The 27,817-nt window shown below is 36.7% G+C and overlaps 1 protein-coding gene across 1 annotated transcript in view; it reads right to left on the reverse strand.

Moving 5' to 3' along the window:
• Nucleotides 1-27,043, reverse strand: part of Galntl6 (polypeptide N-acetylgalactosaminyltransferase like 6) — an 847,322-nt gene extending 820,279 nt beyond the window's left edge. Inside the window, exons 1-2 of the mRNA XM_070016476.1 lie at nucleotides 26,969-27,043; nucleotides 26,197-26,506 (exon numbers count right to left, since the gene is read on the reverse strand). Of these exons, the coding sequence (XP_069872577.1) occupies nucleotides 26,197-26,334 (138 nt within the window). The 5' untranslated portion in view covers nucleotides 26,335-26,506; nucleotides 26,969-27,043. The remainder of the gene's footprint in view (nucleotides 1-26,196; nucleotides 26,507-26,968) is intronic.
• Nucleotides 27,044-27,817: the final 774 nt, after the last annotated feature.

The raw sequence follows: 27,817 nt of genomic DNA on the forward strand, positions 1-27,817 counted from the left end.
GTAATTGTAACCCCTCTGTACGGTATTTTCACAATTAAAAAAAAAAAGAATTGCTAGGTTTAAAAAAAAAAGAAACGTCACATGTACAATTACTACATTAACCAAAAATTTAAAATAAAAAGCTAAAAAACACTTTGATCTATAGAGGTGAGAAATCCATGCAAAATTTAATTTGTGCACTAAGTGAATTTCTCATTTTCCTTCAATATCTTATTTTTCTAACCAATAAATTTGATCAAGATTTATGTTTGATCTGAAGCAAACATAAAGATTTATATTTGATCAAGATTTATCTTTCTTGCTATTGAGAGGCAGCATTATAAAATATTTTTAATCCTTTCAAAAATGAACAAGCCAACCATAGATCAGGGTGAAATTTTTTTTTTAAAAATAGTTGGATTATTAATACTAAGTCGTAATTCTACTGCATAATTTAAGCTACCAAAGTTATAAGTTAATTCAGTTTTCTGCTTAAACTGATTATTCATTATTTACAGCTATTACTATTTTCAATTTGAATCTGAGTGATTGTAAAATTAGGCTTAATATGCATTTCATTTGAAGCTGTTTTATTATGGGAGAATCTGAAAAGCCTATGTGAAAGATTTGAATTGTTTCAAATAATGCCCCTGTAATAGGTATATTGGAGGCTAAACCCATATAAAACAATTCCAAGAGTGGATTACAATTTCCACAAAACTACATCTGGATTTGGTCCAAAAATGATTTATTTGTGCCAATCCTGGAGCTTGAACTCAGGGCTTAGTCATTGTCACTGAGCTTCTTTTGGTCAAGCCTAGCATTCTACCACTTGAGCTTTTTTTGCTAATTAATTGGAGATAAATGTCTCATGGACTTTTCCTGTCTAATCTGACTTCAAACTGCAGTGCTCAGATCTCAACCTCCTGAACTACGATTATAGGCATGAGCCTTGGATGCCCAGCCTTCATTGGTGTTCTCTCTCTCTTTAAAAAAATTACAAAATTAATATTTTTTCATAATGGTACCTTTGTTAATATTTTAAATCCATGAATAGAATGGAAAAGAATTCTTTTTTGCATCTTATTCTGTTTGTAAATAGCTCATTTAAATCAAAATTAGAAAACTAATAAAATTATTGATCAATTTCAAATTTGCTTTTTATTTTTAATATTTCACATTTGATTCAAATGTCAATGGTTTAACGTAAATTTTGATTTTGACACAATCAAATAGAACTAAATATTTACTTTGATAGTGTCCTTTGTATTATTTTGGGGGTCATTTTTATAAACCTTAGTAGCTACTCTCAGTCTTAGTCCTAATGCTTATTTCATTGTGTTCTCAAATAGTTTTACAAGTTCATTGAGAGAAACAAGATCTGGAGGGAAAAACATGTTTCATTATAACAAATACTTTCAAGCATTCTTTAGTGGCTAGGCCCAATTGACTCATCTAGCTATTTGAGTGATAGAGTTAGAGTCTAGAGAATTGAGGCTGCAAAAATGCAAGACTGTAAGATCCTCAGTGTTTCAGAAAATAATGACAATTGGTGTTTCTCACCAGAAGAAAAAAAGACAAAAAAAAACAGAAAAGCAAAGCAAAAAAACATAACACACAAAAAAATCCCCCAAAACAAACAAACAAAGAAAACTATGTACCTATCATTCTCATTACAGCTGGGAGTGAAAGAGGAGGATTCCGACCAGGGTAGCTGGAACAAAAGCAAGATGGCTAAGTGGCTAAAGGCATGGCTCAAGCTTGATTACCCATGGTTCATGCCTAACAAGCTGAGTCCTGAGGTTAAATACCAGTACTGAAAAAACAAATCTGCAGAGAAGGAATCTCATACACTTGTGGGGAGGAGCGCTGAAGCCACCCTGAGAATAAGTTATACTAGTCAAAGAGAGCTTCTGCTACTGATGCTTCTGCGTCTACCTCCCCCTCCCCCCTCCTCCCCTCCTCTCCTCCTCCTCCTTCCACCTCCTCCATCATTCTTATTTCTTGTCTCCTTTCTTCTTCTTTTCCTCTGTTGTGTCTTGTCTTCAGCATTAAGGATGGAAACCAGAGCCTCATGAATGCTAAGTAACATAAGATCTCTTCCACCACTCACGAGTAGCTATAATCATGACCTTAAATGGGTCTTCATGTTTTTTGAGAAAAGAATGAGCCAAGGCCAAGGTGTTATTTCTCAGCCAATTAGTTTTATGAATGCTCTAGATAATCATATAGAATTCTCCAGTTAGGGTGAATGGGATCAGAAGAAAACATTGACTGGGGGGGGGACAAGAAGAGGGTTCAGATGACTCCAAAATTATTTTCTTTTAAGGGCATAGATTTTTAATATGATATGACATAGAATAAATATTTGACTTGGAAACTTTGGAACATTATACTTCATTAGTCAAAATCTATTGCATTTGTGCAATAGAAGATAAAATAATTGGACTAATCAATTAATCTCTAGGTCTTTTTCTAACACCTTCTAATGCTTTTCCACTGTAAAATAGTGTATAATGTGAAATTCTGCTGCCCAAACCACAACACATCACTACTTCAGATCAGGAACTAAAGATCCTGTGGGGCAGGATAGTGCTCGAATGGTGAGAGCCAGGAGCAGAAGTGAAGGTCCCTGGGGAAGCAGTCTACCAGGGCCATAGTCTGAATGCCAAGTAAAAGAACTGTCTGTGTGGCTGTCTCTCATACATTTACTTCTGTGTGCATGGTTGAGAGGTGCAGAATGTACTCTAGGATGCATGTCCTTTCAAACCTGTACAGCTAACAGCAAAGATAAAGTCATTCAATCCTAGTGAAAAATAAGATTAAATATTGCCTATAGGAAAGCCAAGATTATAAAGTTATTTCCTTCTTAATAAAATGTGTTTGTAACTCCCAGAGAATATATTTTAGGCCAGTCAGGCAGATATTTTTGTGCCATGTGGTTGAACAAGAGAGTAAAAGCTTACTGCTATGAAAATAAATATCTCTGGCTGGCACTACTTCAGTAATTTACCTAGCCTAAGGTCATTCTAAAGCAGTTTAAATGCATCATTAATCCACAATCCTCTAAAACACCAAAATACTTAAATAAATTACCAAGGAGTAAGATGAGCTTGAAGAGAAGGAGAAAAAACTGTCAAGATATGATACATTCAAATGATGCAAAAAATTCTCTAAGACTCATGAATAAATTATTGCTCAAATGAGAGACATGATAAAGAGCCTAAAGAACATGATATATCCAGTTTCATTTGGTCCAGAAAGATTAAGAGAATGAATCTTGAATTTTACCTTTCAGCTTCTGAATTTTCATTCCCTAAATTTTAACCTTGGACACTCAAAATTTCCATGTTCAATTTTATTACATAATTTTTTCTTACTTCAGTCCTTTTAGGCTCTTAATGTTCTCCTTTCCAAATAATAATTGACAGACTTCCAAAAATTCCTATACCTCAGTTATGCCTACAAGAGCTTGGTGGAGAGAAGGTAGAGTAATCCAGGCCCGAAGAAACATAGGTCCCATGGTTTCCCTTATTTGCAAATACTATTATATCTCTGAGACAAGCAGAAAAGGTCAGATACGTTGATGTTAGGGGGAATGAACCCCAAGATAAGAACTCAAATGGTTTTTTCTTTCTTGCTATTGTTTCTAACATATTTATAAGATATTTCCTTGTTGCTTTTATGTCCCTCCCCCACCATATAACCCCTGCTTTCATTGTATCTGATGTCATTATAATTTGTAGAGGGAAAGGGAATAAACAAATCATTTACATGGGATACAGGTGGACCCAATGCAACAATGAGATGTACAAGATGTTATGTCATAAAACAAACTTTACAACTTTGGTGGGGTGGGGGTGGGGAGATGGGAATGGATGGGAAGGGGAAACAAAGGAGGAGGCCACAATGCTTGATAAGAAATGTACTCATTACCTTGCCCATGTAATTGTAACCCCTCTGTAAGGTATTTTCACAATGAAAAAAAAATAAGAAATGGAATTGCAAAGATCAAATCTGACCTGAACTTAAAAATAAAGTAGTATAATGAAGATATAAACTTATGAGATAAAGCTTTACAATTTAGAACACCAAGTACTTTATTTTTTTTTCTTAAATTAGACAGATGCTAAAAAAAATTCTTGTAGGATTTCATCTTTCAGATAAGTTCTTGACCAATCAGAAAGGCAATTTTTCTAAATCAAAGAATCTTTTCTTATGCAAATGTGTGCACAATTTTCAATGTCTATTCAGATTTGAGTCATGAGCCAGATTTTAACAGGACTACTTCATAAAATCCTGAGAGTAATACTTTCACTCAATTGTTCTCTATTAAATGAAGTTATAATTGTCAACCTTATGACTTTGTTACATGGGCCTTCTCACACTCCAAATCTACACGCTTATTGCCACCTATCTGAACTTCTGCGTGAAGGCACTCTTTACTAGGTGCACTCTTGTATACATAGTTTATCACTTGCATGACAGATTTGGGTTTGCAATGTTCTGTGCCAAGCATGCCTGAGACACAGTATGGTGTGTCGACACAGTTCTGCACTCACACAGAAGCTGAAGTGGTAACTGTGTCTTTCTTTTCTTATCCTGTGGCTGACCAACTCCTATTGACCACCAGATTCTAGACTATCCTGCCAAGACATGCTACTTTAAAGTATTTGCCCATTATCTGTGTATTTCATCTTTGCCCTCAACACTGGAATCTTACACCTCGGTCAGCCCCTAGCTGTCTGCCATAAATTTCTTTCAATATCTAACTCCCAAATATTAATACAGTATCTAAAAATTAATGTTTTAGTCAGCTATGATGGTACATTCCTGAAATCCTAACACTTTGGAGGCAAAGAAAAGTGGAATGCAAATTCTATCTTCTTCACATAAAACATACTGTTTAAGTGAAAATTTATAACAGCATGTGATGCTGTGGGGTTTTTTTTTGCAAAGAAAAAGATAGGATACATGTAATAGGTCTGTAGTTATTGTACATTTATGGTGTGCATGATGCTGCAGGGAGAAAGAAATGAGAATAATAAAATAAAAATAATAAAATAGGGGCTGGGAAGGTGGCTCAGTGGTAGAGCACTTGCCTTGTATGCATGAGGCCCTGGGTTCGATTCCTCAGCACCACATAAGCAAAAGGGAAAAAAAATCCTGAAGTGGCGCTGTGGCTCAAGTGGTAGAGCACAAGCCTTGAGCTGAAGAGCTGAAGGACAGCGCCCAGGCCCAGAGTTCAGGCCCCACGACCAGACCCTTCCTCCCCCCAAAAAAATAATAATAAAATATTTGAGTAGCCTATTTATGTGGTGAGGGCTGGAAGTGTCTTTCATGCCTGCTCTTTTATAAAGTGGGGAGTAGGTACATTGCTATTGATTTTCATGTAAAGTGTCTGAAATATTTCCTGGTAATTAGATAGAATGATATTGACTAGTCCTTGTTGCTTCCACAATTCATAGGTTCGTTTCTATGGAATACACCAGAAGATACTATGAGAAATAGTTTCCAAAAGGATAATAACCAATGATGCATAATTTAATATTGTATACTTCCATTTAACTTTTCTCAATCACAGTTCTGATGTGTGCAGTTCAAACTAACTTGGTACCCACACCACTGAAGACTATTGAGAATGGAAATATTGTTTTTATTAGTAGCACAGAACTAAGAGATAAACAGTAATCAGATCTTATCACTCTCTGCTGTCCAAACAACTAAATATTACAGATATAAACATAACAGTAGGAAGTCCTCCCATTTTTCTATTAAATGATTACATACTGTAAGAACTTTCCAGAAGTTTTTTTATCATCATTTACAATAAACAACAAGTTTTTCATTACTATTGACAATGTGTGTGTGTGTGTGTGTGTGTGTGTGTGTGTGTGTGTGTATGAGAGAGAGAGAGAGAGAGAGAAAGAGAGAGAGAGAGAGAGAGAGAGAGAGAGAGAGAGAGAGAGAGAGAGAGAGAGAGTTCTAGGGCTTGAACTCAGGGCTGGGGTGCTGTCTCTGAGCTTTATGGTGGAGCTGTCATTTGAGTGTCAGCTCCTCTTTTAGATTTTCAGTGGCTAATTGGAGAAAAGAGTCTCATGAACTTTCCTGCCTAGGCTGATTTCAAACCACAATCTTCAGATCTCAGTTTTCTGAGTAGCTAGGATTATACGTTTGAGCCACCTGCACCCTGCTGGAATTACTATTTTTCAATAAGAAAACTAATGATAAAATTTGACAGACATTTTAACATAACAAGCTGTACCATAACTTTAAATAATTGGAAATTAATTAATGTTCATGCATTTGTAGATGTATCTTTATATAAATCTCAACCTACTGGTTATTAATTGGACCTCACTATACTTTGTTTTCTCAGTATATTATAACTAATTAGCCTGTCAATTGTTTAAAAATTAATCATATATCCATAAAATCCAATAAAATAATGATATACACCACTATAGATATGTTAGATTTTATATTAAAAATTGCCAGTCTGCTTTATTGCATTTTAAGGCTTAAAATATACAATTAATATTCCTAAATTGAAGATGTAAATAACCTGTTACTATGATAACCTACTTACCTGGATAAAATTGTAAAATAACCTACCACCTAACACATGTTAAACAATAAACAATAAACCAAAATAATTCCTTGTGTGCAGGCTTCCATTCCATTTATTTGTGCTAGGAAAGAGACATTAACATAAGCACATGTACATGCGCACGTGTGTGCATGTGCGTGTGCATACACACACACACACACACACACACACACACACATACACACACACACACCAAGATCCAAAACAATACTTTTCATTATACCCTTTTGTTTTTTCTTCAAAGGAAAACACTACATTCTATTCTTACAGTAAGATATGAAGCAAACCATGGAAAATCAAGCAGAACATGTGCTCATGACCTTACAAATCCTTTCAAATTTATTACTAATCTCTATGTGATATGTTTATTACTTTTTTTACACTATTTAAAATACAGAAAAAAAGATGCTAAGAGGAAAATGTAGGATGTCTTTTATCTGTCAATAAGTGTTGATAGGCTTTTTAGTCTTGGTGACTTTCATGTGTTTGGTTAACTAGTATAAAATACTACAATTTGTGGCACTAGAGTTAAAATAAGTCTACCTCCATATTCTGGGGGGGGGGAAAATCAAGCCAAAGATCACAACAAATTTTTCCTTCTAGTTACTCATGTTGCATGTAATTACCATCCTTGGTCCTTTATCTAAATATGACTGGTCCTTGATACTTCTTAACTGTGTCAGTGACAGAGGAGACCATTTTCAGGATTCTGGGAGTATTTCTTCTCAAAAGTATGTCTTCACTATCTCAGGACTGGTATTTCCTCTTTCTTCCAAAAAGTCTAATTAAGTGAAAAAGTATCAAGGAATGCATATTTTAGATGCTCAACAATAAGAACCCAGAAGCAAGTTCTTGGGGAAGGTCTGGTCAGTTTAGTAAGTTCAGTTTGTTCAATTTACTGGGACAATATATCTCAGTTCTAGAACATTCCTATGAAGGAGCTAGGTACCACCACAAAGAACTGAAAGCACACTCTGCCTCTCCTTCAGTCTCAGGGCCAAGGGCTTGCATTGAGCCCTTTGGTTATGGCAGCCAGCCTACCCTCTTCATTTTACTTATGAGAAAGTTAGACAAGATCATTGTTTCAGGTCACAATCAATTTGATAGGTGAGGGAAAAAAACATCTTTGGTTTAAAATAATTCACATCAAAGCATTTTCTGAAATATGAGCCTTAATAATTTTTATGATAACATCTGCTAACAAACTAGTTTCCAAATGTTCTCTCCAACCAGGAAATCAAAGACCTGACTTTCAAAAGCAATCTCAATAACTGAAGGGAACCTTTTTTGTTTGTTTGTTTTTCTTTTTTCAAGTAATGCAGTCTCTCCATGTGTGAGAGGAGCATGAAAATATGCATCCTGTGTATTACACAAAGAGGAGAGGGTTACATTTGTGGTTCAGCATTTTCAAGTAGTGGCTGAAATAGTTTTCATAAAGCAGTGTGTGTGGTTGGATGATAAAGGTCAGTAGGACTTAGAGTAATATAGTTATTTGACAGGAAAAATAAAAGCATGTTACAAAATAATTCATATAATTAAATATGGCTCTTTTAATAGACTGGAACAAATGATTACTAAAAATCCTATATTCATAGAAACGATGCAGACATTAATTTAGCAACAACAAAGTACGATTTTGTAGTTTAGACAATATTATTACCGAGTAGAAAAGATGAAAAATGAAAACTAAATTTCTCTTACCATAGCATATATAAAAAATTATGTGTAGCATTCAAATCACTGTGTGGCTGAACAACCAATAAAAAACACAACAAAGCAAAAGATGACAGTGAATTAATGGAATTGAATGCAGAAATAACCACTGGGAAAGTAAGTGGCTATATTTCCAGGATAGTTAAGGTTTGCACCAGGCCTTTAAGAAGGTTATTGCAGAAAAATAATGTTTCCTCTAATATTATTTTATTCTTAATATTAGCATTCTTTCATAAATCAGGACTAAACATAATACATAATTAATGAATTACTATTAGTATAAAATACTTAAGAGCCAATAAGATATTTATAGACATCATTTGTCATTTGAAAGAGAATATAAATAAGTTTATGATAACTATTACCTTTCAGTCATAAGCAATCCATTGTGCATCATCTGTAATTTAAGATAAGCAAATTAAACTAGGAATAGTGGCTCAATCTTATAATCATAGATATGTGGGAAACAAAAGATTGAAGCATAAGTAATAGGGCCAACCTAGATAAAAGCCAAGTTCTTTTTTTTTTTTTTTTTTTGGTCGGCCGTGGGGCTTGAACTCTGGGCCTGGGCGCTGTCCCTCAGCTCTTCAGCTCAAGGCGAACGCTCTACCACTTGAGCTACAGCACCACTTCCAAAGCCAAGTTCTTGAGACACCCTCTCAACCAGTTGCTGGGTGTAGTGGCACACACCAGTCATCCAAACTACAAAGGAAGTACAATGCCTGATGCAGTTAAGCACCTTACATCCTAGTGACATGGATAGGTACAAGTCAGAAGATTATAGCCCAGGATGGCCTGGGATAAGGGCCAGGATAAAGTGAGACCCTTGCTCAAAAATAACTGATGTGAGAATGGTTGAAAGGCATAGCTCAATTGGCAGAGTCTGTTTTGCAAGCACAAGGCTCTGAGTTCAATCCCCAGTACTCTTCCTGCCCACATAATCAAAACAAAACAAAGCATTTCTGCCATAGTTTATAATTGAAAAAGTTCAAGTTGTTTTTTTTTCACTTTTCACATGCTTTTGAGGGGTATTATTCTACTCTTAACACCACTTAGTAGACTGCTAATCAAGCTTTGTGTGGAATTGGCCTTTGAGGAGAACCATCAATATCAGATTTGGACTTTCCTATAACATTTTACATTAATTAAAATCAGTACTTGGGGCAGTTTAAAAATTGAAGAGTAATTCCCAAATCTATAATTTGGGGAAATGTGTTAAAATAAGGGTAAGTGATTTAAACATTTTGCTTTGATGATTGTAGAACTTAGCTGCTTATTCATCATGTGTTTATGTTTGTCTAGACATTCACATGTATTGCCCTCAAATATTTCCATGGAAAATTTTACTTTATAACCCTTCTAAGTGGCCTAATGATTAAAAATTGTTCTTAATCCTACTTCCAAAGTGATTATTTTTTAAATGATGGGCCCATTTTTTAGTACTCAAATAAACCTAATAAAGCAGGAGGTGAAATGACATTTGACAGAGAAACAAAAATATTATTTGATAATTCCTCATAATATACTCACACGTCTGTTGAAACTGAGAATGTGAAAATTTTATATAGGCAGATTAGATATCTCTATCTATAGTATTTCAATGTTATATTTACTAAAAGATAACTGGCATTTAAAACCAGTTATGAATATGCCACGCTAAGGCAGGAAGTAATATGTTACCAGACTGGGTTACATAGAGAGAGCCTGCTAAGTAAAAAAATAATACATAGCAAACAGACAAATAACTAAAAATAAGAAAATAAGAAGAAAAGAGACTTAGCTAAGAGATAAATTATTATAAGTTAATCAAAACAGATATGGTAGATGATAGACTCAACAACTCAATATAAAATAGTTGAAGCATAAATAAGTAAAACACTTCTTCAAGTTTATATATAGTAATGTAGTAAGGCAAGCATTTAAAAATATGTGCACATATTTTCACATAATAATAAACACATAGTTCCATTTTTGTTACTAGCAATACCTAGATTGATGTATTTATAACACAAAAATACGATGACATGGGCAATGTGACACTTCATGCATTATTCTCTCCAATTGTAAGAATATTTGCACATGACACTTTTAGTATGGATGCTGTTGAGTTGATAATAAACCTGACTTTAAAAACCCCTTCTGTTTATATGTGAGAGTTCAATGTGAATACAGACAACAAACTTTCTCACAAATCATTTGAATGCATCATTAAGATCAGCACAAACACAGCTGAAAGAAAATGTCGAAGTTAAGGACTAGTAGACTATGACTGCAAAGCTCAAATATTCAAAGCCAGCCTTAACACAGACACAAAACAGGAGATACAGTAATATGTGTGCTGAAGTAAAGGGGAGCTATTGAAATGATTATCTCATGAAACATGATGCTGTCGAATTACCAGAACACTACAACATTTTCCCCCAAGACAGTGCATGTAATGTGCTGTTATTTGCTTTAATTATTTAATACAAATAAATCTTGACATATCATTTCCAGCATCTCTACTTTTTCTTCTATTCAGTTGTACAAGCTTTACCCCTGAACATTCTCCACTTTGCTCCTTGCTCCCATATCCCTGCTACACTACTTTTAATTACAGCGAATGCAGTTAACCAAGGAAGGGGTATTTTGTTTTGTTTTGTTTTTCCTAAAGGATGAGAGCTGCTTTGAAGGAGCAACTGCACTGGAGAATCAAACTAATAGAAGTCTTCATGTCTGCAGCACTCAAATTAAAATAAATCCCTTGAAATATATCAGTCGACATTTCCACTGCAATATTTAATGAAGTAAGCTGATGAGCATTCTCTGAGAGATGTATTAATGAACTCAATCACATGTATGTTGGTTTTAATTGTTTTGTAGGATAGTAAAGTTTCAAAGACATGCTTGTCCTAAATTGTCATCATTGCTCTTGAGATGCATAGAGACTACAGCATTAACAGTAAAAGTTGCTTTATAAATGCTGTGAATGGTAAGGAAAAGATCGGATTCATTGCTACCTTTGATTATTATATGCTGGCTTATCTGGGACTTTTTGCTTTTCAATGACATTATTAGGATTGTATATGTCTCCGACAGCAAACACAGATCTCTATATACTTGATGAAATCTCATTGTAAATTATAGTTTTAAGATTAGCCACATCTTGACCTAATGACATAGCGAATCACAATGAGGCTGACAGGAGGAAAACAACTAATGGAAACATAAATGTATGATAATTACAACAGTTTTTCTTTTTATGTCAAAATTGTTTGATAGAGCCAAAATGCATTTAAACATATGCATTGCAATGAATAATGTTCAATTTCGCATATACATGTACTTCAGTTAAAATAAATTCAATATATGGGAGACAATTTTTTTACCTATGACTCTTCATTCTTTTAGGAAATATTTACAAGTATCTATAGTCAGATGATACAAAAAGAAAAGAAAGAAAAGCTAGACAATTTACAAGTTTAATGTTCATCATAGACTACCAGGCATGGTGGCTCATATATGCAATCACAGCTACTTGGAAAGAGGAAATTAGGAGGATCATGATTTGAGGCCAGTGGGAATAAACAGCCAGAGCTCATCCTAATGAACAAGCGAGATGTGATAGCACCTTCCTCTAATCCCAGATATGCAGAAGACATATGAAGAGGACTGTCATCCAAGGCTAACGAAGAAAAAATGCAATATTCTATCTGAAAAAAATAATACAAAGCAAAAAGTGTTGAGGCATGTCTTAAGTCATAGAGTACATGCCTAGCAAGTATACAGCCTTGTGTTCAAATCCTAGTAACATACACTTCCACCAAGGAAAAGTATCTTTTTTTAATCAGTTCAGTAAAGTGTTTTAGGTTAGTCCCATCTAGGACAATGGCAGAGGAGCAAGAGATGCGAATGGATTCAGGAGATGTTGTATGGAGAATCAGGAGACATTCTTCACAAATGCTTAGGAATCAATTGAAACTTGAGAGTAATGATAATGCAGGCACCCAATTATGATGATCAGGCCTTAAACACTTGGATAAATGACAGTGCACTTGATTTAGATAAGAGATATTAAAAGAGAACAGAGAGTGGAAGGGAAAGATGAATTTAATGACAGTTTTCCTAAGTTAAAAGTAATCTATTCTTAGACTCTGGGTTCACGTGGGGTCTTGCTAACTTTCTGCTGGGTTGTCTTCAGTTGGCGATCTTCTGGCCTCCATTTCCCAAGGACCTGACTTTAAAGGTGTGTGCCACCATGCCTTGTCTTGGTTCATATTCTTAGGAGAGAAAAATAGGTTCAGATAATGATTTGAGAATTGTTAAATTGCCTTAAACACTGAAATCATAAGGAACTGCAGGAAACACCCTAGAAAAAGCATAGACATCACTTGTAAACAAAATATTTTTAGTAAAAGTACATAAAGAATGTATAAAAGAACACTGGCAAACATGTTTGTGCATAGGTGGATATTGGAAAGAGCAGTGAAGACAGGAGAATTAGTAAAGGAATGTGCCTAAGAAAGCCTAAATTGTCATGCCCATGTTTCTCTATTAAGGGCGTTTATGCTTTCCAAAGGTGCTTTCTTAGCCTCTTCTCTCCTCAGGGCTCCCAGGCTACCTCTCCTATTCCTGGGATGGAGAGTCTCAGTAGGAGACAATCTATCTAGCAGTCTGACTAAGGAAAATTTTTGAAATTCACTACTAGGAGATTCTGGATGGTTTTGGTGACAGGAGTGAATGTAGGGCTGAGATTCAGCCAGAAGTGAGCAGAAGTGAAGAGCCAGGGGCTGGGTGCCTCTTCTGATTATTAAGAGGAGAAAGTGAAGCTACATGTTAGGAGGCATCAAGAGACATTTGCTTTGCTTTGCTTCTGCCCTTTGCTCCCCTGGTAGTGAGAGTAGCTAAGACAAGGCAACATTTGTGGGGAAAATGGATCATGGAGGAAAGGGGTGAAAATAAATAAATAAATGAGAAGCAAAAACAACCGTATATAGACTTCTCTACAGAAAGCTGCGCTCTGTCATCTGAACAGAAGTTTTACATATTCCCTAAAGCAAGACACTCATTTTCGACAATTCCAGGAAACAAATAGACAACTAGGAAAGCAGCTATGCAAGCATTATGGGTTTTTTTTTCTGCCTTTTTGAGATGCTTGATTCTCTCTGTATGAAACTGAATAAGAAAGAGACAAGATTCTCTGCTGGGCTTGCGCATAGATAATAAGGGTTGTAACGTGGGATATTTGAGGACAGAGAAAGGAAGTGAGGAAGCAGCTTTGGAAATAAGAAAGGGAGCGGCATCATTTGGTAGGAGATAGTTCCCATTTCACTATGCCAGTTCGCATTTTGAGCTTCACAGAAGACTGTTTTGGTTGAGGTGACACAACTGAGCAATAGTTACTTTGGGGTTGCAGAGTGTAGAATAAAGTGACACATCCAAGTCTTGCAAACCAAATAGCAATGACAAAGAGCAATGGCAAAGCCTTGAGCTAAAAACATATGTCTCACACCACACACATTTCAACAGTTGGAAACAGCTCCATTTGACAAAGCCTTTCTTATTATGGCAAAGTCATGGCTTTAGAGCTTCGCAGGTCTTCCATCTCTTGATTGGCCTAATTATTAGTCTGATCGCTTCTCACAAATTCTTTCTGAAAAATGTCAAAAGAAAAAAACAGAAGAATGATACTGACAGCAGGGAACAGGAAGGGAAGGATGGGAGGAGATGGCGTTTGGAGTTTGCTGGATTTCTACACTTACCTCAATGTATCTCTTTAGGCTTACATTACTTATCACCCCCTATATTTTAGCTATTAAGACTCTAGATCTTTACCTTAGAAGGCCAATAGACTTTTAAAACATGCTATGTCCTGCAGCTTGTGAACAAGGGAAGAAAAGTCTCTGTAGGAGTTAAGAAGGGAGACACTCCCACACCATAGTGACTCATCTGACACTGTTGTTTGGCCCTCTAAATCAACAAAGGTTCTGAGAAGCCATCCCTACAATCGCAGGTCACCCTGAAGTTATGGGACAAATTTAAACTTAAAATCTTGATGGATATCCATGTGTTAGGAAATGGAAAGACGTGGAAAAATTATATTAAGTGAAGTAAGCCAAGCCCAAAGAAACATAGGTCCCATGGTTTCCCTTATTTGCAATAGTTAGTATATGTATGAGTCAAGTAGAAAAGGTCAGATAAGGTGATGTTAGGAAAATGAACCATAAGATATGTATTTAAATGTTTTTTTCTTTCATGCATTTGTTTCTAACGCATTTATATGATTATTTCTTTGTTGCTTTGTATGTTCCTCCCCCACGATATAACCCCTGCTTTCACTGTATTTGATGTCGGTATAATTTGTGGAGGGGAAGAGGAAAAACAAGTTGTTTAAATAAGGATACAGGTGGACCCGTTGCAACAATGAGAAGTACAAGTTGTCACGTGGAAAACAAACTTTACAACTTTGGTGGGGGGGACGGGTTGGGTGGAGGGGGGAAGCTTGGAAGGGATGGGAAGGGGAAACAAAGGAGGAGACTACAATGCTTGATAAGAAATGTACTCATTACCTTGCCCATGTAATTGTAACCCCTCTGTACAGTTTTTTCACAATAAAAAATAAAATAAAATAAAAATCTTGATGGATATGAAGAATCCCTGGACCAAGGACCCCTGGACCAAGAATTACCAAGGACCCCTGGATGAACCTCCCTCTGCAACAGGTCCTCCCCCCTGGGGTTGGAAAGCCCATGTCATTGTCCCCTTTCTGCTTGGAGTAGGCAGAGCGATGTCTTTCTACTCTTCCTTCCTGAGAACAGTCAAGGCTGTGACTGAGAGAAGAGGCAGTTGAAGGAAACACAGCTATTATCGGTGCCATGGAGGATAAAAAGAGCATTCGGGAGTTTTCTGACCTTATGACAGCTGTGCGGTCCCTTCCCAGCCGCCTGATCTTCCTGCACTCCTGAAATCTGAAGGCCAACTGAATTGCTCCTGGCCTTCCAGAGTTTTCTTCCACTTTGTCTTTCCAGCCAACTCTTCTCTCAGAAGCATAAGAAAAGGGAGAGACATACTACCCTCATCTTGTTGCTTACATGTGGTTTTCACCAGCATCTTTCTTGATATCTACAGTTCCACCTTATTGTTGGGAGGTACTGGGACCCTCATGTTAAAATTCAGGTACTATAAAAAGAATAATATATTCGGCCCTAACGGTATTTTCAGAGAATCCTCTTTGGAAGTTTAGACTGATTTAATGATACAGTTTAGGACACTCACCCACCCCAAAAGCAGAATGTACATTCAGAAATTAATACTATCTAGAGACTAGAACTAAAAATATCAGAGGAATGGTCAGCAAAGTCACGTCAACCACTGATTGAATATTCTGGACAACTTAATTCTTTGTGGAAATCTAGTTTGCTCTGATATGTAGGTTGTTTGAGCCTTAGATTCCACTTATTCTAAACTGAATTCCACATTATTTTCTGTATCAAGTTAGACAAGAGTAAAAAGGTAAAATGAAAGAAAGTAAAAAGTACGTCAAAATGCCTCAGTTATTTTAAAAATGAAAAACTTCATAAAGTTTTCATGTTCACAAAGGGTCCTGGAAGATAAGTTCCTTCTTTATCCAATCTCTGTTTTTTGAAATCTAAAATGTAAGTATAAAATGTAACATTTCAAATTGCTTACAATGCATAATCTAGCTTTTGAAAAACCCTACATAAATAAACTTACCCAACCCTTACATCAACTCCACTGATTATGCTACTTTATAGCCCTTTTAGAATAGGAAATCTAATGCACAGAGAAGATAACTACCAAGCCCAGAAGAATCACGCAGGTTGACATGTAGTAGTCTTAAGCCAGAAACTAGAAAGTTACGTCCAGTTTCCAATCCTTAATTCTTGTGCATGCTACACAACTGTTGAAAAAAATGTCTGATGTTGAGAAATGCTGTATGTATTTCAAATGCAGTTGCATTATATGATAGATTTTTGTATACTATCAACAGTTAATATTGATGGAGTAATAACTCCATGAACCCTACAAAACTTTTTTAAAAGCTCTGCATATATGATATTATAAACAATATGGACTTTTTTCAAATATTCAAAACAGCTGTCAGTGTCTCCATGGCACACGATTCCATTGGCATATTGTTCAATACATGTTAACTTGAATATGTATTATTAATACTTCTTCACTTTTAATTTTACCATACTTTATTTTAACCATTTTGTTACTTTTATTAACATATGATCTTGAGATTCTTGGAAATGGAATCTACTTTCTTTTCATCCTTATCAACTGCCACCAGTTTTTATGCTATTAACCATTTTGTTACTTTTATTAACATATGGTCTTGAGATTCTTGGAAATGGAATCTACTTTCTTTTCATCCTTATCAACTGCCACCAGTTTTTATGCTACGGTACACAAGTAAGTTTTTCCTTCATTTTGGGTATCTGAATATTGTTTTTGCTATGTTTTGCTGATGTTTTGCTAACAAATTTGTTACATGGCTTTGTGAAATCCCTTTTCAATATTATGACCCTGGATCCATATGTGTGTGTGTGTGTGTGTGTGTGTGTGTGTGTGTGTGTGTGTGTGTGTGTCTTAATAGAGGATTATGATAAGAACTCAATTACCTATCTATCATCTACTTTATAAACATATATCTATATTGCTTTACACTTTGCAGTGTAGTGTGTGTGTGTGTGTGTGTGTGTGTGTGTGTGTGTGTGTGTGTGTATGTGTGCAGATCCTAGGGCTTGAACTCATGGCTTGGGCACTGTCCTTGAGCTTTGTGTTCAAGGCTATAGCTCTACCATTCAGAGCCACAGCTTCACTTCGAGCTTTTTTGGTAGTTAATTGGAGATGAGTCTCCTGAGCTCTCCTGCCTGAGCTGGCTTCTAACCTCCATCCTCCTGAGTAGCTAGGATTACAGGCGTGAGCCACCAGTTCTTCACTATTTCATACATTTTAGCTACTTCTCCAAAGTACTGAGACAGTTTCATTGGGAAAAAAATCTCAAATTGTTCTCCCAGGAAGAACACTTAAATTCTGAAAGGCATAAAATGCAAATCAACATTTTAGACTGTATCAATCTTTTCCACTTTTCTTTTTGCCTTATTTCCTTGACTTTCTCTATCATCACTGGAACTGGCCTTTCATTCTCTCAGGAGACTGAGATCTGTGGATTGTAGTTTCCAGGCAGCCCAAGCAGGAGCGTGCTTTAGACTCTTATCTCTAATTAACCACCAAAAAGCTAGACATGTACCTCAAGTGGCAGAGAGCTAGTTTTGAGCAAATAAGGACTGGAACACACACACACACACACACACACACACACACACACACACACACACACAAATATATGTATCAGGTGTATATTTATTTTTATCACTCAATCTCTTACATTTTTAAATGCCTCCAACATGGTGTATAAATCTAATTACATATTTCCAAAATCTTCACTTGTCTTAAACTATGTGACAATCAGCATAGTACTGATTTTTTTTCCTGCCTTATTAATCCAATATTCTCTTTGTACCTTACTTAGTTGTCAATTGACATAGTGAGAACTTATTGCAAGGGATTGATCAGAGGAATAAATCAGTAAACACACAGAGTGGAAATAATGAGGTCATTTATAAATATCTAACGACCTCTTATTTATTTTTTTCTACCTCTCCTAAACACTAAAGAGTAGGAGCTTGTATTCCCTAGCACCCTGTTATAGGTGTGGCTGTACCCTCTTTAACTAACAGATTGTAAGCTCATTGAAAACACATTTACAGCTTTGTCATTTATTCCCCTCCGGGTTTAGTATAGCATCTTGTACAAACTGCATATCCAATATACTTTATCAGTGATAAATAGGCAAATTGACAGTAATATGCTTCATGTGTTTTGTTCTATTTTTACTAGCTTTAGAGAAGTTAATAGTTCTTAAAACCTCCAAATGTATAAACTGATAAGTGTTAAACTTCCCTTATTTATTTTCCATGAAGCATTTTTTCACATATGAATCTAGTTTGCTCACTACCTTTTCGTGAGTGTTTCTATATGATGAATTGAAACTCAAACACAGTGACTTGCCCAAATCATTTATTCCTCTGCTAGATGAAGCTAGAATGTGAATCTAAAGTATCTGAGCTTCCCTTTGCATAGTTCCAACCTCATGTGACCTTTCGAACCATCTACAGCTCTCACTGTAAGGGTGAGAGCCTTTGTAATGGATGGAGAAACTATATTTGGGCAATATAGAAAACTAAATGCCTTACATAAAGACTTTAATGCAGTAACTCTTTCTTGTCTCATGAATACTCACTTTTATCTCTCCATTGACAAATTAGAAAGTTAAGAATGTTTAATTTATGCTTTATTTATTCCCTAACTGTCATGAAAGAATAGTAATTCTATGAAATAACCGCATTATTTTGATGATTTCTATGTACTCTCTAAGTTTATATTTTTCTCCCAAATCATCTAATAGCTTCTATGAATAAGATATAACCAATAACAAAAAGTTCTATCAAGTAATAAGTCTGCTATTACTAGACCTTGAACTCAGAACCTCGCTTAGCTGTTTTGACTCCTTTAGCTTCTTTGACCCACACTGGTGTGCTACTGTTTGAGCCACACCTCAATGGCAGCAGCTCTCCAATTCTTACTGGTAATCAATGTGGAGAAAAAAACATGTCTAACATGTGAAACATTTGGCTCTATTTTAACAGTGAATGAAGATTGTCACTCCATTAAATCTTTCTTTTTCCTCTTATATGAAAAGCTTCCATTTTTGAGTAGCTTACATCAAAGTGAAAAATGTTGGTAATTTTTATGAAAAGCCATTAAATGAAAAATAAACAAAAACCAGCAACCTGTCCTTAACTGTTAGACAAAAACAAAGATGATTTGGAAAAAAAAAACCCTTTTAGTTTTCCCAGATCTTAATTGTTTATTAACCATCCTCTCTCGCATAGCAGATTGAATACATCAATGGCATTGCTCTGCAGATCACTTCACAATGCCTCTAAAATTCAAACCATCTGCAAATATTTATTAACCAGACACTAATTACCTTGCTAAAGGCAATGATTGCTTGTAAACACTTACAAAATGTATAACAATAATATATATCCCTTAAGACTTGTTATAATCTAGTCAAAATGCTAAGCAGTTAATTCTTGCTATGACATTACAAAGAAAGGTAGCACCATCTTTTTTTTCTTGAAAATAAAGCTGGTTTGGGGAAACTTCATGAGATGTCAAGTGTCACAAGGTGCTAAACAAGAGAGCTAGAATTTATATCCAGATATTTTTCTTTCAAATCTTACACAGAGATCAAAATACTAGGAAATTTCTGGTGTTTCTCCTTCAAGAAAGTTTGTTTAGACTCTGGCTTTCTAGGCTTCAAGCATTAAATAAACATTCCATGAGATTATGGACATTTGAGATGATGTCTTAGCCTCATGGAGGTAGATATCTGGTAGCTGCCATATTACTCTATGGTACCCACAATTGTGTTAATTATGTTACAACATAACTGTGGTTATTTTATTTATAATCTGTGTGCCTCTAGCTGGTTAAATCCCTTTGTGAGTCTCATGCTTGCTAAATAGAAAGCATCTCTCTGGACAGATGTATTCTCTATTTTTCTTTCTATTTCCTAAAATTTTATTAATTATATGTAAATGGTACTTTGAATTTGATGAGCAGCCTATGTGAATTCAAACCAATGGAAACACCAAGAAGTTCCATAAGTTTAAAATATTGTAGGAAATGTAACAGTTGGGCGGATTTACTTTTTATCTATAAGTGGGGCCATGTGTGAAGTGTATGCACATGTTTTTGCTAGATGAGTATGAAGTATGAATACATTTAATTTGAAAGTGCTGCCAATCCAGTGCACATTGTTTTGCAATCACACTGACAGCAGGAAAGTTGAGAAAATGCTGATGTGATTTGTCTTGAATTTATCGCGTATCCTAAATATACCTTGGTGTTTTTAACCCTTTTTATCATACTGCTTTGTTGAATTCTATGCATGCAACCAACATGAGTATTCTAATGAAGAATGAATATCTTCTTTTCAAGTTTCCTTTTTCTGGAAGTGAAGTACTGGGGTTGGAACTCAGGTATCCATGCTTGATAATATGCAAGTGTTCTATTTCTTGAATCAAACACCCGTCATTTTGCTTTTGGTTTGCTTATCAGATAGGGTCTCATGCTTTTGCATGGAACCATGATTTTCTTTCCTCCATTTCCTGAACATCAGAGCATTACAGGAATACACCACTATACTTAGCATGATTTGGACCTAGCTTCTCATTAACTTTTATCTGGGGTGGCCTAATGCCATGGTTATCAAACCTCTATCTCTCGAGTAGATAGTATGATAAGCATGTACTATCCCACCTAATTTTTAAATAAATTATATATATATATATATGTATACACATATATGTACATATATATATACTAGATAGGCACAAATACACAGACATATGTGTGTGTATTTGTGCCTATCTAGTATATATTCTTAGTTGCATAGCCTATCCAAACAACAATTACATTTGGGATGATTGAGATACCCCATAGCCTTATGATGTGACACCTGAAAAACAGAGAAGACCATGTGACTCATTCATAATGCCTTGGTTTTACAGTTATTGTCATCTGCAGTTTCCTATTTGTACCACTGTTCCTTTGGTTCCATAATAATACCAACTATTCCAAATATTCAAATATAAAGAGAAGAGCAATATGGTATTATCTCCTATTTTTTGTTTGTTTTGGTCTCAGTCCTGGGGCTTGAACTTAGGGTCTGGGTGCTATCTCTGAGTTGTTTTTTTTTTCCCCTAAAGGTTAGTGTTCTACCACTGAGTCATAGCTACACTTCCAACCTTTTTTGTAGTTAATTGGAGATAAGTTTCACAGGCTTTCTTGTTCTAGCTGACTTTGAATTGCAACCCCTAGATCTCACCCTCCTAAGTAGCTAGGATTACAGGCATGGACCACTGGCACCCAGTAATCCTGCTTTATAGTTTTAAGAACAAACTCTGTCTTCAAACTGTCCATCATCAGCAAACTAAGCAAGACAGAATAGGAATGACTGCAACACAGACCATATCCATTGCTGAGCCAAATGCCTTTTCCATGGCAGGAGCTTGCCCTATTTTAATTCCAGCTTGTCTTGTAAATAAGATTATCTTCTATGTCTCTTTGCAAGTTCCACCTGTATACAAATGTTATAAAGAGAGATGTGATTGCAAACGTCCTAAAAACTGTCATGACCACTCCTGAAATTTTTTAAAAATATAATAAAATGCCCTCAATCTTCTGTTCCACACCACTTAAATCACTCAAACTTTCTTATTCTATGTCTACATATTTCAGCTGGCTTTGCTTCTCACAGAAAAAATTCTAGAATGATGGGGCTGATTTATTCACTTCAGCTTGTCTATCTAGAAATGAACAGACTGTGGGGGGAAAAAACTATCTCATTTTTTCATTTTGTACCAGATTGCAAACAGAAGACTGTGTTTCACACTCAGTCTCCCATGGGGCAGTGTGATGAACTAATCATGTAGCGATCTACTAGGTCACAGCAAATAATTAAGACACTTGTTACAGTGGCCTGTGCGGTGCCACCCTGCAGAGATTGTGAATGGATTTTCCATAAATTCAAGAAAAGGTCCTTTAAAACCCTAATTTAAAATCTACATCACAGCTAATTAAGAACAGTATGGCTCAAACTAATGCATTATTTCACATCCAATGTGCTGAGAATGTACTCTCCTAAGTGCAGAAGAGGAGGGAAAAAAACCTTCATTTTTATTTCCTGTCCTTAGCTCTTCCAATATTTGAAGTGTTTGCTGAGAAAGGAAGATGTACTTTTACAGCTTTGGTGATCAGCATGAGAAAAGACATCATAGGCCAGTTTGCATATTCTGCATGCCAATTATCTGATATTTTTATGCTATCAAACATGTTTAAACTGCCATAGGAAAAATGCTCCCCATCAAAAGGAGTCCCCTTGAAGTGAGGGGCTGATTAAGGTTGAAGAGTTGGAAAAAGATTCTGAGCAATCTCTGGGGAGAGATTTATTATTTTTTAATGGAGGTTCTGTGACACTTATGCACAGTTCTGCCTGTGACTAAAACCAAAACATTACCTCACAATATTTTTCCCTTCCAAGGTGTGATCTCTTGGGATTTTATGCATCTCATTATGTGACAAGCATGAATAGCTCTATTTTATAAATAGACATTTTGAAAATCAAAAACATAACAATGCCCCACAAGTTCAAAAAGGCTCAGTGTGTCACTTGTTCAATGTACAGCATGCAGACCAGACAGTTGCTTCTGAAATCATTCTGAACAACTCTTAGAATGTCTGAAGTAAAATTCTGGAAACATCACAGCACCTTTTTTATGTTGTGAATAGTCTGAAAATTACTGTAACTTATTTTGTTTCCAATCTAAAGTCTAAACAAACAATAACTTAAAAATGTTTGTCTAATCTATTTAAAGTATTTGAAAAAAGAAAGTGTTAGGGTGGTATATTTCTATATACACTTTAGCAAATGATTAGGAAGAGAATTATAATACTACCAGAGGCAGTATTTTTGTTTTAAAATGTTGCATTATTCAATATATCATCCTAACTTACAACTTAATTAACACCTTTAATGTTCATGCATCTGAAAGCAGAGAGGAGTAGACATTCCTGTTTAAAACTGAAAGGAATTAAGAGGTAGCATACAACAATCACACAACCATCTTCATCAGTTAAATGACATTCATTTGTCTCATTTTGCAATACATATGTTTAAATATATTTAAAAGAGAAACTTCAATAACAACAAAAAGACAAAGTATATCCACTGCAAATAGCATAATTATGATAGTCTTATAACTAAAAGAAAATTTTGAAAATTTTTATCAAATTTTGAACATCTCAAAAGTTGAATATTCATCTCAGTAATCTATTTTCAACTTTAAGATGCTCACGCAATAACAAAAAAGCCAGAAAACTTTTGAACTGTCTTATGGTATTAGAACTATTTTACCAATCTTTCTCAGATTTAAGAAGGAAAAACAGGCAAAAATCACTTATAAATATTTGGAATTTTTATTTAATTTATATTCTTTGCCATTATATAGATGGTGGAAATGCATGAAATATTCTGCAGAATTGTTGTAAATGTTACATGTTAAATAAAACAAAATACAAATTACTGATAAAATAATTAAATGTTGGGGAAAAGCATATAAATACTAACCTATGTGAGAAAAAGTTTTGTCAGTGTTTTCCTCTTGTGAACTTTTTTGGGCTTTATCTCAGATTCCAAATCAAGTGTAATTTAAAATAAATAGTAGGTAGAACAAAATTTCCTGTTGTGATTTGGAAAAGTACAAGCTCAGGACATTTAAAAAGTATTTACCACTTCATGATTTTGAGTTTCAAAAATTATTTTTCAGCAGCCAATTATAAAAATTAAACTATGTACAAATGTAAAGGGTTTTCAAGTTTATGATGACTGGCATGCCCAATACCTACCAACCTGGCTGTTGTAGACACAACAGCTGTAAAATTAGACCTCTTCTATAGGCACATGACATCTTTGAATAACTTTAGTAGTTACTATGTCAATGCCTCAATCAACATCTTATTCTTGTCCACAGCATTTCACAACTTAGAGAAAAATGCAGTAACAAATGACTTATGAAGCACATGTAGGAATGAGCCTTGAAAAGGTGTTTTAAAAATAAATTGCCTGAACGTAAATAACTCAATAGCCAGCTTACATGCTTCAATTGAAAACCTATGTCTTGAGCCAGTTTATGACCACTGAAATACAAATACATTAGCAAAATACTATATCAACATATCAAGTATGTTTAATTCATCATTGCATGCCAGTGTTCATTTAGTCAAATATATTAATGATTTAATGACTTGACCAATAATTATAATATTGATCATGAGCATGTCCTTTTTCTTTTTTTTCTGTTAAAAAGTTGTTGTTAGTCATAAATACAAAAGAATATGGCCAAAGTTAATTTCAAAGTAATCAGTGCCTTTTCTTCTCTTGGTTTCAAAACTTTCCCATAGCTTTAAGTCCCAGCATTTCCTGAGTGTCCCTTCCTCTCTAGTGTCAGAAACTTTAGTGCCTCTCCTATGCATTACTGGATTGCTATCAGATATTTATAGAAGAACTGGAAACAAGAAAACTTACGTTGAAGATTATGAGGACAAGTCAGAGAGTTGAACTGCTACATTTCATTTTTTTAATGCCAGTATACAAACACTGTTTTCATTAGGGGTCAAAAATCAATAGAACCAAAGTGAACACTGTAAAGATCTCATTAATAAGATTAATTACAGTTTTATGTTAGTGATAGCAGCAAATACTTCAGAGGGCTATTGTTAATTGAATTAGCAAAATCAAAGAATAAACAAGTTTCTCCTATTTTACCACCATTGGGATAGAAACTTTGCATAGGGTGCTGATAATTACTATTAACATCCTGTTTTATATTAAAGTTTGAAGAAATAAGTAGGGAAAAGAAGTTTCACATCTAAAATTCCTATCTCCTTCTTTACACAGGGATTATTAAACAGTATTGACTTCAACCCAGTGAAATTCCTATGAGAAATGATGATGAAGATCAACAACTAAATGGAAATACTCCTCAGAACTTCAATCTACTGAACATGCATAGGAATTAGTTTCCATTAAAGTGTAGAGATAAGTAATGACTTCTTGTCATAATGAAAAAGTAGATTACCTCCATATCCTTTACAACTAACCACTCACTGTGTAAAAAGGAAATTAAACATGGTTAAGTATAAGAACAAACATTCAAGTGCCATTAATATATATTATTGTTGTCCAGAAAGAAACTACTTAACACTTATACGTGGAAAGTGCATAGTACAAAGGGGTGATGGCCCTTGAAATTAAAAATATTAATATTCCAAAGTGAGCTACAGGACTAATGAGAATGGTATTATTTCAACTTCATGAACAAGGCTTCATTCCACTGTTCAAAGTTTGATTACAACACCTGTTTTATAGGTTAATAAGAAAAACAATTAAAATATGTATTTTCCCTAGTATTTTCTGAAGGACATTTTGCACCCTTATTCATGACAGTTGTTCATACACATTGTCATGATCCATGTGTCTCCAGATGTGTTACATACTAAGCAGAAAGAAACAAAAAAATTCTATAATCCTGAAAGGTCTTTTCAAGAGGGAAGAAAGCTTTTAGCAACAAACTGTTCCCACCAGACTGTGAAACTGAATGGATATTCTTAATAACTCTGGCTATAGACCCTGCCATACTACCTTAGCAACAGGGGAGAGACTTTTAAGTTTCCACAAGGTGAAAACCCATGGTGAGGGGGAAAAAAAATACAGCCATAACATAGAAAGCTATAGCTTGGTTTTGTGAAAACTACTTCACAATTTTAGTGACTTAGTTGGCTCAATTCAATTTCATAGCGACAGGCAAACAAGACAAGAAGGTAAACACCAAGCATGGTAATTGAACTTGCACCAAACCTTCATCCACCTCCCACAAATAAAGAGCTACTTTTCATGCACTTCAAGCTAAAATAAGCTAAAACACCAGTGTGAAAGGGGACCTCCTTCTCCTTTTGACCTTTCTCTCCTACTCTTTCCTACTTTATTTCACAGCTCCACTATGTTATCAGCTGCAATCTTAAAACAACTGCCAATCTAAAGCTCCAAGTCTCTCGTCTTACAAAAATCAGCTCTGTAATAACTTGGGATAAGAACCCAAGGCTATAGATAACAAGCTTCTTTCCTCAGGTGCAAAGATAGGTACTTCATGCTCTAGCCAGCTTCCTGAGATCTTTTTTCTCTAGGTGCCACTTACCTGCTGCTCCCCGGGCTCTGTAGATTTCACCAGGTGTTTATCCTTGTACAGAGACCAAAGACCAATATTGGGCAGGAAAATTAAAGCCACCATGAATAACAAAGTCATCTGCAGAAATCTCTTCTGTTTCCTCTTCATTGCCAATGGTAACCGAGAAGAAAAGTTAGAGACCGTTCTCTGACTGCTCCTTGTGGTTTAGATCCAAAGTCGTTTCCTCTCCCTGGTCAAACACCAGCCACTGAGGAGAAAGCTACAAACTTTTGCTGCGTGTTCAGCACCAAGTCTGCACGATTCCGAGGGAGTTGGCCATCTGCAGAACAAACGCACAGTTACTTTTCTCCCCCTCTTAGAAAACTATGACGAAGGCATTATCTATTGGCTTAGAAAGAAATGACTCCACCGAGGAAATCATTAAGTCTCTTTGACCCTCCATTAATATAAAGCAGTGGAGTAAATATGATCGTTTTATAGACGAGTGGTAAATGATGAACAGGGCAATACCACGCTGGATGCTTCAATAAATGGGAAGTGGTTTGTGGTTGCCTTTTGCCCTCCGACCCCCCCCATCCTTCTCCCCCCTCCCCTCTCCAGGCGGTAATGTAGGAGACGTGGGCAGGGGAGGGGCAGGTTAGCAGCCAAAGTGGAAGAGAGGGAGTGGCCTGGCCCCATCCAGTGTCAGGAAACTCGGTGTCTGCTTCTGACAGCGAAGCATCATGAACTTCCTAGTCTTACCTGCTGGACATCTCCCCTGGTGCTACCCCAGATCACCCACCTGAACTCAAGTTCAACTCCCGGCGCCGCGGCCGCGGGAGCCAGTGTGTCGGAAGACTCCACCGACGGTGTGGGGGGGACGGGGAGGGGGGCGGGGGTCTGCTCCAGAGACGAGGTATCCCGGGCAGGATTGTTTGGCTAGAGGTGCACAAACTCCTGGATAAACACTCCCGGGCAGGCAGGCAGGCAGGCAGGTGCGCGCGGGGAGACCCGGGAGCCCGGAGGCCAGGAGGCTACAGATGTCCGCGGAGCCCAGCCGGAGCAAGTGCGGGCGCGGAGCCCGTGGCTTCCCCGCGCGGTCCTGGGGATGAGATCCGCCGCGAAGTCAGCGCTCTGCCCATCAATCTCGGCCCCTGCCTCCCGTGACGCTCTCACGCGCCGCGGTTCATGTCACCATCCTGCCCCCCCTCCCCGCACCCCACCCCACCCCACCCCCGCCGGCCAGGGAAGGAGCGAGCCCACGGCAGCATCGCCCCCCACCCCCCAGCCCGGAGCACCGCGAGGCTGGCGTGCCTTTGAATTCCGGAGGGTGCAAGGCGGCGAAGCCCAAGTCCTGAGCCGGGCTGGGCCAGGGGGCGAGGCGCCCGGAGAACGCGCGCGGGCGGAGGTGCGCGGCGCGGCGCTGGCGCCGGGTCGCCCGCTCCCGCTCCCCGCGGGCTGTGGCCTGTGGTCCTCAGAGACGATGCCGGTGCCCGCCACGTGCGGGGAGCCCCCGGAGCCCCGCGTCCGGGAGGGACGTGGCGGGGAGCGGGGGGGGGGGGGGGCGGGCAACGCTACCGCAACCCAACCGGACTCCAGCCTGGAGAGGAGCGGGGAAAGGGGGGACGGGGAGGGAGGAGGCGAGGCGCCC

This window comes from Dipodomys merriami, unplaced genomic scaffold (genome assembly GCF_024711535.1).
Source record: "Dipodomys merriami isolate MVZ:Mamm:240054 unplaced genomic scaffold, mDipMer1.0.p SCAF_12, whole genome shotgun sequence".
Taxonomy (NCBI): domain Eukaryota; kingdom Metazoa; phylum Chordata; class Mammalia; order Rodentia; family Heteromyidae; genus Dipodomys; species Dipodomys merriami.